Source organism: Aptenodytes patagonicus, chromosome 14 (genome assembly GCF_965638725.1).
Source record: "Aptenodytes patagonicus chromosome 14, bAptPat1.pri.cur, whole genome shotgun sequence".
Classification (NCBI taxonomy): Eukaryota; Metazoa; Chordata; class Aves; order Sphenisciformes; family Spheniscidae; genus Aptenodytes; species Aptenodytes patagonicus.
Genome location: NC_134962.1, coordinates 3,467,831 through 3,483,086, shown reverse-complemented (window position 1 = coordinate 3,483,086; position 15,256 = coordinate 3,467,831). Strand labels below are relative to the sequence as shown.

Genomic DNA, 15,256 nt, shown 5'->3' with positions numbered 1-15,256 from the left:
GCCAAACTGAAACCTGGTATTTCATTTTTTTTAAGCTTTGCTTTTCCACTTCTGCTCTCCTCTTGCTAACCAAATGAGCTGTGTCGTTTCAGTCCTGATGAATCTTGCCACTGTTCCTCTCCACTTCCAAGCCCTGCTTTGGATGAAATTGTCTTTAATCGATAAAGGGAAGCATGAAGCTATTTGCAGAAGATGCATCTTCATGAATATATTGCCATTGGGATCACCTAGCTGGGAACTGTCATCCTGTTCCTTCCTTGCAAATATTTCAAAGGCAATTCTTCCTTATTTTTTTTTTTGTGGCTGTGAGAACATTTCTCCTTTTTTCTTCCTCCTTGTATCTGTCTGTGATCATCTGTTCTCTGGTCAGGATTCATCACTTTCTCAAGAAATCAGTTGGCATTCTTTAGATCTCCTTGGAGAAAAAAAAAAAACACAGATGTGAACACACCTCCAGAGCTAATAAACCGTCTCACAAAGCAGTAAGTGCATTTCTCTGTAGTGCATCTTGCACTCGCTACAGGTATATTGATTTACCTAGTGAAGATAGGTAGCCTCAGGCACTGAATAACTCTCACTCTGTGTTGCTTTTTATCTGTCCAGCACTGAGGTGGTGATGGACTTTGAGAAATGGCCCGGGTGAGATCTAAGGAACATCTTTGTATCTCCAGCCGGAGCAGCCGAATTTTGCTCCTGCGGCGTGTCTGCAAGTCCGGCCCTTCCTTAGGCTCCCTCCCTGTTTGCTCAAGGCTGGGGCTGCCCAGCGGGGCATGAATGAGAGCTTCTCTTCCTGACCGACTGCTGCTCCCCCTCCTTCTCCCACCTCCTTCCGAAAACCTCCTCTCTCCTCCCAGCTCAGCCCCTCTCGCCTGTGCTCCCGAGCTCTGCCCCTCCAGCTGGAGCCGCAGGTTTATCTGGAGGCGAGGAGTCTGTAAGCTGAGACCCAGGAGGAGGAGGGATCTGCTGGACCCTGGAGGAGAAACGGTTTAGCTGCCCAGGAGGAGCGAAGAGAGGCAGAGCCTGGGCACCATGGCTGGATCCTCCGCTCTTGGGCTTCTCTTCCTATGTCAGCTATTAGCCACAACATCAGCTCAGGTAAAAAGCCTCATTTATGTCTTACGCTCAAGAAAAAACTCCGTAAGGGAAAAAGATAGTGGTCTGTGTATGTTATACCTGCAGGATGAAATGTGGCAGTAGGCAGGTTATTAGAGTCTAAAGTTCGTTAAATGTGTGTTGCTTGTGCTGTTATACAGAGAGTGCCTAGCAAGCACGTCTGGTTTTGTACCTGCGTAGGTAGGCTTTTAGGTCGTATCCCCACGTGTAGAAACCGCTGCTTTATACTTTCCATAGAAGTATTGTCTTCCCATTCAGGACTGCAGCTAGGAGAGGGAAAGCCTTGGGAAAGGGGAGACCTGTTGATGTAAGAGAAACAGTTTTCTTTTACAATGAAGTAATAGGTTGCCAGCGAGACTGATGATCTGATCCGGGTCTTCATCTGAATCGGAATTTCTTATTCCTTCCCTCAATCAATTTTCAAATTTTACACTTATAAAATAGCATATTTAACCCTTGTTCACTTCAGACGTGAAGCTATATTAAACTCCCCTGTGTGGTGTTAATATTATTGCCTGGGGAAGTAACTCCTCAGTGAGGTTTTTCATTGTGTTAGTGAGGAATTTCTGCAGTCTGGCTTGGGAATTCAGAGCTACCCTCATCTGCTGTGAGCAGAGCTGCTTCTACAATGAAACCTTTGTTTGCTGAAGCTACAGCAAGTTGCTCTCTGGAGGCCCCTCCATACAGAAGTCATTTATTGGACCTTTCTTTCCTTCCCCCCACCTCAGACCTCCTCCCAAATCCCAGATTTTCAAACGGCATCCTGCTCCGAGAGGAGACTTTCTCTTTCTCCTTCTGTCTTCAACGGTGTCCGCCTGGCTCTTCCATCACCCCATCAGACTGGGACTATAAATTAGTTTTTAATGCCAAGCCCTTGGCACCTATTTTCCATGGGCTTTGCGTTTCCTCCTCTGCCCAAAATGAAACGTGCCTGCAGGCAGTGAGAACCATTTCCTATACAACTAAACCCCTTTGCTGCCCAGCGGCCAGCTCTGATTCCCAGCGTAAGCCACCAGTTAAAAGAGCTGGGAGCCCTGAGGGTGCGCTCAGTCAAAAGGGTTTTCCAAAGAGCCTTGCACCGGTCCTGAGCTCCTCTGAGTCCACCCAGGATGGTGGGGGGGCCCTGAGGGATGGAGGGTTGGTGCAGATTTAGGGTTAAGCTGTAGGGCTTGGCCATTGCTTTCTGATTTAGCCCATATGTTTCTTCTGACGCAAAAATAAACTCTTCTCTTTCTCCCAATCCTTTCAGAGAGTAGGACCACAAGGCCCTCCTGGACCACAAGGACCCCCTGGACCATCTGGCAAGGACGGCATAGATGTGAGTGACGTACGGCAGAGGGCAGGCTCGGCCGAGGGAGGGCGAGGGGTGGAGCAGAGGCAGAGCCAACTGAGCAGAGAAGCTGCTCTTGTTCTCCAGAGCCCTAGCCCTTGGGCCATCCTTCAGAGACGGATGGACCTGGAGAACCAGCCTACTCACAAGAGACCTCCTTCTGCAAGAGTCAGAACAGCGAGTGGAGGTGCTGAGTGGCCTCAGGTTCTTTGCAGGATCAATCCCCTGTCTCAAGAGAGAGTTCAGGACAGAGCTAGGGATTCGTGACCCTGCTTGCAAAGCAGAATATTTCTCTTTCGGTGTCTAGGGAGGAGGGGGAACGTAATATGGTTGAGTGCATGGGTACAATGTGCGTCGGAGTCATTGCATGTTCTGTAGCTCAGAGAGGTTTATGTGACACTTCAGAGCATCCACGTTTCTAGAGAGGCCCCAAGAAACTCAAGTATGCAGCACTGGACACTGCTTTTACTTAATTTGTTTTATTTCAACGTTGTTAATATGGCTATCCCTAACTTACATTCGTATGCGAGAGGTCAGAATCTGGCTTGTGTGTTTCCAGACATGAGTTGCATTTAGTGGCACAAAAGGCAAATGAAATGGGCACCCTTTATTTCAGCAGGCAGTTCTTTATACGTACACCTCCTGTAGAGGTAGAAGACTACGTACCACAGGACCTACTGGAGGAAAAAAACTTGTCCTATTACTTTTAATTGATGGTTCCATAGAAATGAAAAATTTTGCTTCTATGCATCTGTTGGATAAGGGCTGAATTGTGTCCTTTAGTTGGCAGTGGATAAAAAGAGCAACAGATGGACCTTCAACTGGACCACATCACACGTGAAAGGCCAGATTCCCGCTTCGCTATTCAGTTTGAGTAGCGCTTGTCTCTCTAAGCTGCTTATGGAATAGGGCAGGGTTTTTTAAAGCTAGTCTGAAGTAAGTTTATTGGAATTCGGCCTTTAAGCAACCTTGAAAAAATCTATTCATTCCATGCAGGTCATTTTCTTTTGGATAAGAAGGTAAAAAAAGATATATGTGTTCCCTGGTATATGGTGAACAAGGAGCTTTTTTGTCTGCGGTGGTGAGCTTTCCTAGTGGCTCTGTGAGCAAGGCTGGTCTGAAGAGAGAACCTCATTGATTTGCAGCTAGTCCCTCTAAAGTGTCCTTTCGACTAACGGAGACCGTTTTACTGAAAATCTCCCTGGTTTTGTAGCATGAAAAGTTCAGAGCTGGTACATTGACAGTTTCTCTCCACCCTGGAAGAGGGCAAAGGACGCACGTTCACGTTTGCAGCAGTGAGCCTGTGGAGTCACTGCAGCAGGACATCCGTGCGGCCAGGAAAGGGTGGCTGCGGTTCTGTACAGAGTGAAAAAGAAGAATTTGGGAGGGATGAAGCCCTTCAGACTTCAAGTCATAACCAACTTCTGCATATAGGCAATCAGAAAGAAACAAATCCCTGTAATTGTGTCGTTCAGTTCTTGCTTTCTGCAGGATATTTTACACCTTAATTCTGGAACAGCACCAGCATCACTTCTGATCGCTCTTGGAAACAGGAGCCTGGGGAGATGCTGGTCACGTGAAGCTGCGCCCTTTTATCCTCTGCTAAAAGCTTCGGAAGGCTCCCTGTGGGACAGGACCAAATAACAATGTCTAATTAATACGAAGAACTTAGTCCTAATAAATCAAACGGCTGAGTAAAGTATTTAAGGTGCTAAGTCTTGCAGTCCCAGCTTGAGTCTGGAGTTTTGGCGACGCAGGAATAGTCTCTCATTTGAACAGACTTGATCTACGTCCCTCCTATGGATATAGGTTGTCAGGTGTCCTGTTCATGTGAGGTTGTCCAGCTGTTCAGGGACAGGCTCCGGGATGGTTTCTGCTCTTCAACAGGACATTTAGACTAAATTCAACATTTAGTCCTGTTGAGTTGCATACGAGAAGAGATGCAGAGCTGTGGCTAGTGTTGAGCACAGTCATGAAGCCTCCCAGTTCAAGAGCTACCACTTTTCTGGCAGTACCCTCCAAAAAATTATGGCATGTAAAATCCAGCACTGCTCTGCATTTTCATAGTGCTGCATGGAGAGGATTGCGTGGGGCCCAAGTGGTAGTGTCAATTCTACCACCGCAAAGAACGAAACCATTATTTTATTTCTTTTCTTTAGTGATTATACTTTCTTTAAAGCACAATCGGAACTTTCCTGGACCGTATCTATGTGAGTTTCCTGAACTCTGTAAGCCGCTCCAGCTGGGTCGTCTTCACAGATGGCTTTGGATCAATGCTGTGTGGGAAGAGCCGCTGAATGGTCTTTGAGCTGGATGAGCGCTGCCGAGGTGTTCAGCAGTCCCTTACTGTCGGCCGTGAGCAGTGAGCGATGCATAACATACAGCTGAATTATTCAGGATATCTCCGAACAAACCTTGGATGAACCCCATAAGCACAATTTCTAGAATCTCCTGCTTTCGTTCCTGCTTTTCAGTGGGAGCTGCAACATTAAGTCCCTCTGAAATATTTTATAATTATAGCCTTTAACATACTTCACATTTCATACTCAGTAACAATCAAAATCTCTCCCTCCCAAGAATAGAAACAGCATGTTATGATCGAAAGAATTAGCGACAAGTTCCTGTGAATGATTTCTGGGGATGTAATTCCCCAAATTGCTAATAAGCAATTGTCACTTTTCAAAAAATCAAGCTGCTTTTTTTTTTTTCCTTCCACTTTTTGTCTTCTGGCTTGACTTGCTAAGAAAGAGCAAACTTCCTTCCCTCTCATGTAGCACCAGGAGAGCATTTCCTTTTGCTGACGGCCTTTGACTAATTCCCAGCGATCTGGCATTAGGGGTATATGCACTGATTAGGCTTTTGATTCAGCTGACTGAAGTTCTGGTGCTCCTGCAGAGTCCCGCAGGGGTCCACGATGGCAGGATCAAGGTTTAAGATGGTCCCAAACAGCCTTTACTGATGCTGTGACCTTGCTGTATGGATTGCCATCACACAGGCAAGAAAAAAATGCAAGGGGCTGGCAATCTCAAGTGATGGAGGAGGGAGTAAACCACCTCTACTGCCATTTCTAGCTGCCTTTTCAAACCATTCATTGCAAAAGAACTGCTCCTTTCATTTCCTTGGCAGGGGACCTTCCCCACCTATGATAACGATAACTATTTATGGAAGATCTGTGGGCAAAGGACACCAAAGGAGTTGCTTCAGCAAGACAGAGCATAAAGATCCCTCTGTTCAATGACTCTCTGGTCTGTGCGTTGATCGGTCACCAATGCAGTACATAAATCCTCGCCTGAGCGAGTCAAGGCAGCCAGTCTTGAGAGATTTGCCCACAGACTTCGCAGTTGCCGACACAGTAAATATAGAAACATGCTATAAATTCCACAACTTTGCTTACTGCCTTCTAACTCCTAATTATCAGGCCCGCTGTGGGAATGGTGTTATTTCTAGCCTTGCTCTGTTAATAACCACCCTTTTTCCATATAGATTTTCTTCTTCCAGGGTATCAACATACCCCTTCCCCTCTGCTTGCCCACAATACCTGAGCCTCTCGCAATATTTAGTGCACTTATCCTAAAGCCAGGAGGGGAGGGTACCACCCAGACATCTGGAACTGGGACACAAAGTGATTTTCTGCGGGATGAGATGGGAAACGAAGCTCCAGTCAAGCTCCTGCTATTCACAAATGATTGCCTCTTTCGGTGGCTAACAATAAAACACAAATATCTTGTTGTCTGGGGTCCACACAAGCTCCTGAATGATGTTACAGCTGGCTGAGCCAGAAGGATTGATTCAAAGACTTCTTAAATATTGTCTCCCAAACACCTTTAATGCTGTTCTTCAAAGTTGCTTTCCATTAGGATAGGAAAAAATGAGCACTTTTGAAATATTTTATAAAAATTGGGTTTAATCTGGATTGTGCAATTGGATTAGGTGGAAATCAGTTGGGGGCTTTGTGCATTTCCTTTTCCTGTCAAAGTTCAGTCATATGAAGAAAATCATTGTAGGCAGTTTGTTCATTCTTCACTTTCTGATAGTCCCCAACTCCCGGTAGTACCACAGTTGCACACTGTGTCCTGGATACCTGGAGCTTGTCATTGTATCCCTCTGCTTCATCAGGAAGATGTTTGAAAGCCTCAATAGCCATCCAGCTTCCTCTCTGCCCCACTTGCAGACAAGCCCAAGCGCAAATAATTTCTAAGTAGACCTAGAAAAAGGTGGAGGTGCTGGGCACCGTTCAGAAGCGCTGGTTCTCTCTGGGAGGCTGAGGATGTGGGTTTCACCAAATCTGCTATCGTAGATGTGGAAAAGGCTATCCAAGCTCATCCTGCTTTCGTGGTCAGCAGGATCTAGAGCATCAGCTTCATAAGACTGAGCATGGTAAATCTTGGAGCGGGCATGAAGGGAGACTTGAGCGCTATGACAGTTGGGAGCGCCGTTGTTGCAAAAAGTCAACGGAAAGAGGTACAGCACTAACACCAATGTCTTTTCTCTTTCATTTAGGGAGAGCCGGGCCCTCCTGGTTTGCCAGGCCCACCAGTAAGTATTTTCTGGTTGACATTGACTTGCTCATCCTTTTGAGAGGGACACAATGCAAGAGCTAAGACTCACTGGCTCATTTTCCTCTTGATCTACAGCAGAATTTCCATAAAGGGTACACAGGAGCGGAGATGCTCAGCACTGGTCCTGGGGACAAACGCATTCTTCTGCTTCGTTGCTAGCGGAGGATATGCATGAAATAAAGCTCACCCATCGCCGGTATAACAAAACTGGCAGCAAGCCACATATGCGTGGTTATTTTTGGCATTGGTCTGAGTCTGCTTCAGCTCCTCAGTCTGCCGAGGGGTGCTCAGAATTGTACCAGGTGGCACAGCTCTTTGCTTTGGGCCATTTACCCCATCCCTTTCTACCCCTTTCTACCCCTCTACTAGGAACAGCTTATGAGTAACTGTATGTGGAACTGAGCCAAAGCACTGAAATGAATTTAGGATTTGGATATGGATTCATGGCAAGTTTCGTCCCTCTCTGCAGGAGTTCTTCCATGTTGCATGGTGTAAGATTAACACATCAACAAATGAACTTCCATCTTGTAGCCCGTATCAACACACACCATGTTTCTCTTGTTATTATGTTAAAAATAATTGCCTGTTTATCTGATTTAGGGGCCAAAAGGTGCACCAGGGAAGCCTGGAGCAGCTGGTGAAGCTGGATTGCCTGGCCTTCCCGGAGTGGATGTGAGTATTTTGTCATCTTCTCTTAGATCTTTTAAGTATTTCACATAGGCATGGGTGTTTTCCCCAAAGCGTCTCATCAACTTTCTCTGTGTCTACTGGAGAAGCAAAGTGGGTCCTGGATCTACATATGTCTTGCATACCAGGAGAAATTTTAAGAGTTGAAAGCATCTCTTGGTTGAATTAAGGAGTATGAGAACAATTTTGAGATGCATAACTGATAGGACAGCACTCTTACAATGAAGCATTGCAGTTCTTCAGAGGTGCACTGGGCAAGTCTGCAGAAACACAGGCATCAGTTGATGTTTCTGGAGCAAACCCATCGAGCCTCAATTCAGAAATCCAGTCGTGCTTATTAGCTGAGACTTGCTGGTCACTGGCCTGGGATTTGCCCTACAGCTCTGGACAGGTGACTGCACACAGCCAAGTTTTCCCAGCTTACCGACTTACTGCCGTGGTAGCTGACTGTGGGTAAGGTTTTAGCCAGCACATTTTCTTCTGCATCAGGCGAGAGGAAGCATTCAGTAAGCTTCCACAGCTAAGCTGCAACGCAGTAAACACCAGTAACAAGGCTACGTGGTGGTGTTCATCCACTTACAGTGCACAGGGAACAGCACTGATAATTTGCTTCTGTTCCTTTCCTTTGTGATTAATTACAGAGAGAAATAAAATGGTTAGGCTTTCCTGAGACCTTGGCACCCAGATGATTTGTGTTGGTGACAGGGACTTCCTATAGCTCTTGTTACTGTATTTCTCTGTTTTCACACTTATCTTTCTTTTTTTTTTTTTTTACAGGGTTTAACAGGAACCGATGGCCCACCTGGCCCAAATGGGCCTCCAGGAGACCGTGTGAGTACCACATTAGATCCTAAGTCCCTTTAAATGAACATTGTCACTGATTGTATTGATGGTTTCTCACTCCTTTGTAAACTGGTGACATTCGAGTGTTGATTACGATGGCTTATTTATCCGTAAACCCTTGCAGAATGCTTGGACCCTTGAAATGAAGCCCCAGATGGCTTTTCATTAGGCAGGGCATGAGATCCATCTTCCTTTCACATGGCGCTGAATGGGCTTGGATAGCCCACCACAGTGGTGGGAGTGCCAGTGCAGAACAGCCCTGGTGATATTTCGAGTATCTAAAAAGTTCCTTGAAGCAGTCGATAAACTTCGTAATTAAGTCTATCAAAGTGAAGCTATTTTGGCCTTTATTTTCAGTCTGAGTATGCAGCTCTGTTACGTTTATAATTACTGCTACTGTGTATTAACTGTTTAAACTTTTGCCTTTTGTTAATTCTGGGGCTGTCCATATGGTTGACATTATTAGTTGCTTTGGCATAGACTTCCCTAGCCAGCGTAGCAAGAAATAAGAGGGTTTTTTCCTTGCTTCCTGCATATTACAGCTCTGCTAAGGGGCACCACAGGGACAGAGAAATTACTGCCTGAGATGTTACAGATGTCCTTCAGATCATCTACAATGGGGCTGGAAAGGCACTTAGGTCTCCTTATGACATTAAGGACTAAACATGAATGAGCCATTCAGCACAGATTTTTATCCAGCATGGCTATTTTCCTGTCTCCCAGGGAAGATAAGACTTGTATCCACAGCTGGTTTATTGGTCTCCTGAACTCGGGGCTACAGTAATGGGCTGAACACACATCACAGCGTGCAGAGGTTAAAAAAGGTTCAATATATCTCCATAATCCATTTGTTGCCCTGAGGAGTTACCCAAAGCTCAAAACTCTGAGTCGTCTCATTTAGTTAAAGGGATGAGTGATAGAACCGTGTATCTTTGATACGCTCTGCTTCCTTTCCCATGTGCAAGGCAACGTTTGCTTGGCCACTGGGAAAGTTGAGTGGCAGGACCGAAGCATCTTGGCCACAGCCCCGAGCCTCCGTCCATTGGCACTGCACTAAAAACCATCTCCTTTGCTTTTCCTCGTGCCCGTCTTTCCCAGGGATCCAGGGCTGCAAAATCCTGACCGCTCTCAGACAGCCTGTGGCAAGAGCCCAGCACCTCCTGGGAACTGATCCCTGATTTTTAAAATAGAAGAGTTCAGGACCACACACAGAAAACTGTGAGCAGTTTTGTGCCCGTTTCACGTTCGGTGGTGGTATTTGCCCATGCCCACTTTAGCACCCAAGCTCCTAGTTTGCAGCGTAACGGCGCAGATAATTTCTGGGCACAAGAACTTCCTCTTCAGCTGTTTAGTAGAAGCACGCAAATGCTGTTTTAGCACAGTTACCGTAACTACATGCTCTGATTTGACGTGCTTTCCCATGTCTCGTAACTCAAGCTGTCAGCATGGGGCAAACTTGGGACCTGTTGTCATTTACGGGAGCTTTTCAAGGTCAGTGGTCCGTCTGGAAAATTGTTTTAATTGGTCTAATAAAAGCCTGGAAAAAGAAAAAAAAGCCTGTAAATTTCTAGCACTCTAAAAGGACAGCATTGTTATCCCGACTTTTTCTTCTGCCCAACTTTAAGAACATATTTCAGTCTCCCAGGAATCACTGAAATAAGCAGGTGTCTACTTACTGTTGTGGGATTGAATTCATGCTTAACGCTATAACTTTTCTGAACAAGCATGTTTTCCTGAACTGGGGTGTCTGAGAGCGAAGGTGTTGAGCATATGGAAGTGGGCTCATGGAAGACAGGTTTTAGTAATACATTATTGCTAAACATTTCTTTTCCTTCATCAGTCCAACAGTGATTCAGGTCTGACCAGGGACAGAGTATTGTGAAGGCAGCATACCAAAATGGGTTTTATGTTAAATACTCCCATCGCTGTCAGCATCCGTTAGCTTTTCTCATGGTTCTGCTTACAGACTAGATCAAGCCTAATTGCTTTTTCAATTAAAAAAATCCTTTCTTTTTAGCCAGGAACGAGCTGGGTTCTGACCTCAGTGCTAGATACTGGTGTCCTTCGTTGGAAAGTTTTCAAAGGCCGTTTTGAAGTTTGGTGCTTTACGCTATAAGCAACGAGGAAAACATAATTATTCATATTTGTTTATGAATGTCATATTAATCAAGTCTTTCCTATGCTCCGTAGTTGTATATTTATAAAGTATATTACTTTAAAGTGAAAAATTATGGTGAGATTGTTTTTTAATCAAAAGAGAAAGAACATTGTTACCAGGAGAATGAGTTGAGTCAGACGATGTTATTAAAATCGAGGTGTAAATTAGAGTCTCTCCTTTGAACTTAATGGAGTGACATCAGCTTGCTCAGGGACTCGATGATCTTTTACCGTACCAGGAATGTTCACTGCTGCATGCTGCACCTTACGCCCTCAAAGATATCAAAATTAAGGAGCGTAAAGTGCCAACGCTTGGCACTTTGGGTACTCTGCCAACCTTTTGGCATGTCTGCCAAAGCAGAAAGGGGCTAGGCAGCTGGTTCCAGTGGGGGCAGGATTAGGGTGCAAAGCAGTGGGTGCCAGGAATTCCATGTTTTCTTTACAGGATGAGATCCCAGCTTGTCCCTTACAACCATCAGTGGTTGTAAGGACTCAGCCTAAAGATAAAAGTGACTGGAAGAAAAGCAGGGTAACCTGCAGTAAGAGAAGTGAATGAGCTGACATTTGCAGCAGAGTTGATTTTTATTGGATTACAGTCCTCTCCTCACAAGACTCCTCTTAATGAGGCCTTGGGTCCTCTGTATCTTTCTCCTTAAGCTTAACAAGGCAAAATATTTCTAATCTCATTCGGTATGCACAACATTAGGAAAGGGCTGGAGTTGTCCCTGGGATCACAATAAGCAGCAGTGTGTTGGGATATTTTCCAGGTCTGCCCATCTCCCTTGTTCTCCTGGTCCTAGGGGTAGATACCATTTAATTCCAGCTCAGGACATCATTCTCGAGATGTTTCTGTGCAGCATTTTGAGAACTTTTGGAAAACAGGTTTGGGTAGTTGGGCTGGCGAGAGGCTGAGGAAGCCTCGTGCTGTGATCGCTCTTTCTCCTCTGCACAAGGAGCTGACGGTTTTGCTGGCACTGGTTTAACCCAGTCCGTAAGTAACAACATGGTTTGTTCTGTGTTTAAGTCTGTCACCTCCTTACTATTTTAAGTTCTGCTTTTATCCAGAGAGCAACATCAGCTGACAACAATACAAATGCAAGCAAAAAGCTGTCTGCAGCAGGGCCTTGAGAACAACGCGGCTCTTCTGCAGCTCCCAAGCGTCAGCACAGCTTAGAGAAGCCCACTGCGAGGGCTGCGTCAGTGCTGTTGAGCAAGCTATTATTTTATTTATCATTCACCCCAAATTACACTGGCATTTCTGCACCTCCACCACTTCTTCCCCCCCCCCCCCTTTTTTTTTTTGGCTTTTTAAAAGGAGTGACAAAATTGCTCTGCTCTCATCAGCCGCCTGCCTCTGCTTTTCCTTTCCCCGTCGCAGCAACAGCTGTTTTCAGAGGAGGCTCTTGGACCCGAGAGCATCAGTCAGCAATGCACACCCAGTATCTCTTGGAGATATCTTAACAGCTGCTGGCCAAGGTCAACCCACCACACTGGGGTTTTTTGTTCATTTTTATATTTCCATTTACTTTCTGTTTCAGAATTACTACCTATAATGAATTTTACAGTCTACCGGCCAATGTTGGCATTGTTGCAATGCAACAAAGGGATTAAGAAGGCCGGTCTGTCTGTCTTACCATCTTTAGTTAAGCAGGAACGTAACAACTTCAAGAATTACTTAATTCTAGTCTAAGACATGAGATCACCAAACTCTAGTCAAGCTGAAGAGTAAGAATGCAAATTGGGAAAAGGAGATTGGGGATTTGCCAAGGAAGGCTAGTGAAGAGGCAGAAGCTGCCAAATCTTTGTCTTTGCTTCAAGCAAAAATGTATGAATTAATAAAATTCACTAGAACGAGTCCAAATCTTCAAATATCCAAGCTAAATAGTTTCAGATAATTTAGTCATTGGATCTACAACATGAATGTATTATGAATGAGAATGTTTCAAATGGATGAAATCCAATTTATGAACGTTTTGATATTCGTGGAGACTAGACGGAGGCCAGCTGTGACTTGCAGAAGTGTCTGTCTAGTCTTTTAGGAGCAGCTCATGTTTTAGTCTATTCTCTCTTGACCAGCAAATGGTGAAGAAAGTTGCTGGGGCCAGTTCTGAACCTCCATCCCTACTATCTTAAAATGTTCTTCAATCAAGTAATTAATCAGGAATGACAGAGTCGTTATTCATAAGTTTCTATCCTTGTGTTTGTGAATTCAGCTGAGCATCTCCAGCTGCATGCTGTTACTATAAGACACTGATGGAGTTTTCAAACAAAGATTGGTGTCAAGGAGAGCAGGCATTGGTGTCTGCCCATATGGAGGTTTCTGGTTTATCCCTGCTAATTTGCACCCTGGTTTATTCCTGTAGGGTGCATTAGGACCTGCCGGGCCACCTGGACCAGCTGTAAGTACCTCCTAGACCTGCATATGTGAAGATGGTGTGTAATATTATGCCAAAACCATCACCAAGACAAGACGGGAAGCCTTGTATCCCAAACAAAGGGATCAAAGCCTGACTGAGTGAGAAAATATTGTTTGAAGTGTTTAAATACATGTGTGTGACCTGTTCTGGTAACACAGGGCCTGTTCTCAGTCTCCGAGATGTTAAAAGTCAGCTTGGGATAAAGACCAGCATATCAAATGCTATCAAAATTATTAGACATTAGATAATGTCTAATAAAAATTAAAAGAAAAAAGAAGAAAAGTAGATAAACTAGAATGTCGTCTTCATAAATGTCTGTGTCCCACTATCACGTCACTGTATGTGGCTTTACTTAGAGATGTCTCGTAGGTAACAGTGATGTAAAGGGAATACAAATTATTAGAGGCAACAAAAGGATTGATTAAGACTCCAGCTCTGCTCTGATTGCAGCTTACAATAACTGGGGACAGGGGAGTGCTAAGGAAACTTAAAAGAAAAAAAAATTAAGAAGCATTTTCTGAGGTTTGCTTTTTTCCCCTGTATATTCAGTTTGTAAGTGATCTCTTACTGTTTTAAATGTTGTTTCCAGGGCAAAGGACTACCAGGACCTCCAGTAAGTAATGAGGCTCTTTTTTGAAAAAGAGGTTTAAATTATTATACTAGCTTTATTGGATACCTTCAGTGTTACAAACCCACCCCAGGCCTTGGGTCCCTCTCCTGTGCCGGGTGGAGGGATGCGGAGTCCTGCAGGTCGGCAGCCTTGTGGGGTTTTTTATGCTTACCTTACCCCCAGGGAAGCTGGCATAAGCTTACCTTCCACCCAGCGGTGTAAATTCAAGGCACAGCAGCCTTCTAATCGCTGGAAGCGACCAATTCTGGGACAGCTTTTGTTTGGTGGTTTCTCGGAGCTGCTCTGTGTCAGAGGGGATGCAGATATGGGCAACATGCGATGATGACAAGAGCACGCTCCGTGGGAAGGTGGAGCAAAAAGAAAGATGTGCATTGGTAAACTGATTGTCTGGGTGCAGGACTGGGCTCCTCGGAGGGGTTAGACAAATGAGTACAGCCAGACTGTTTGTTTGCCCCGGGCTTTGGCAGCTATGTCAGGTTGCCATGGGTATAAGGATCTTCTCTCTGTTCAACAGGGCCCTCCAGGACCCAGTGGGCTCCCAGGTGGAAATGGATTTCGGGGCCCTCCTGTGAGTTTTTCCTACCATCTGATTCTCATTTACCGAACATGCCACAACCACAGAAGAATGAGGTTCATTTCTGGTCTCTTACCCCATTCTGGAAGCGTGATGCACAAGCCACTACAAGCTCTACAAATGCCCCCGGGCAATGCTTTTCCTTGAATCAGCTTGTGTAGGGTCACCCCAGTCAACCAGTGCAATCCAAAGGTGTGCAACTGCTTGCAGCCATGTTTTCCTTTACCAACTATGGGTAAGGACAAAAAAGCAGCCAATGTCGCCAGAACAGAGATTAGTTACCAGCTGGTGTGTACTTTCAGCATCCTCAAAAGAAGCTACTGCACAGAATGGGTCTGATCTGAGGGAGCACGTTCTGCAGAAGCATGCCATCATTTTTGGGTGCCCACAGCTCCACTGGAGAGGTACAGAGCCGGTGGAAGCAGGGATGGAGGTGCAGGGATATGTTCTTCTGTCCTAATCCCTATACTTCCATATGCATCTGCTCTTCTCTTTGCAGTCATAGAAGCCTCTGCAGAAAGAAAGGTGCAGTTTAGTCCCATTAGGGATATCTTGCCCCACATTCACAAATATGCAATGGCACTTGGTAGCCACCCTTCCTTTCACCTTTCATTTTCATTTAAATGATTAAGAATGGGAATTCTTACTATTTTTCACTCTTTTTAGGGACCTTTTGGTCTGCCAGGATTTCCAGGGCCTCCTGGACCACCCGGACCTCCCGTAAGTTGAGGCTTGCAAATAAACGTGAGAAAATTCCCATGGGGAGTCCAGAATTTTCTTCTTGCTGCCAAAACGTGCATGTTTGTTTTGCTGCCATTGCCTTGAGCGCTCCTTTTCCGGGCTAAGTTTCAGCAGGCCGTAAACGCTGTGCCCCAAGGAAAGCAGTGACTTTTCACTGGCTGCACTTTGGTGCGTTGATTATCTCCTGTTTATTGTCTGTGCTGT

At 45.2% G+C, this 15,256-nt stretch overlaps 1 protein-coding gene across 1 annotated transcript in view; it reads left to right on the top strand.

Annotated features, from left to right (window-relative positions):
• The first annotated feature begins 770 nt into the window (after positions 1 to 770).
• Positions 771 to 15,256, top strand: part of COL9A3 (collagen type IX alpha 3 chain) — a 39,624-nt gene continuing 25,138 nt past the window's right edge. Inside the window, 11 exon segments of the mRNA XM_076352142.1 lie at positions 771 to 890; positions 893 to 926; positions 929 to 1,095; positions 2,363 to 2,431; positions 6,944 to 6,979; positions 7,603 to 7,674; positions 8,467 to 8,520; positions 13,053 to 13,088; positions 13,696 to 13,719; positions 14,252 to 14,305; positions 14,978 to 15,031. Of these exon segments, the coding sequence (XP_076208257.1) occupies positions 771 to 890; positions 893 to 926; positions 929 to 1,095; positions 2,363 to 2,431; positions 6,944 to 6,979; positions 7,603 to 7,674; positions 8,467 to 8,520; positions 13,053 to 13,088; positions 13,696 to 13,719; positions 14,252 to 14,305; positions 14,978 to 15,031 (720 nt within the window).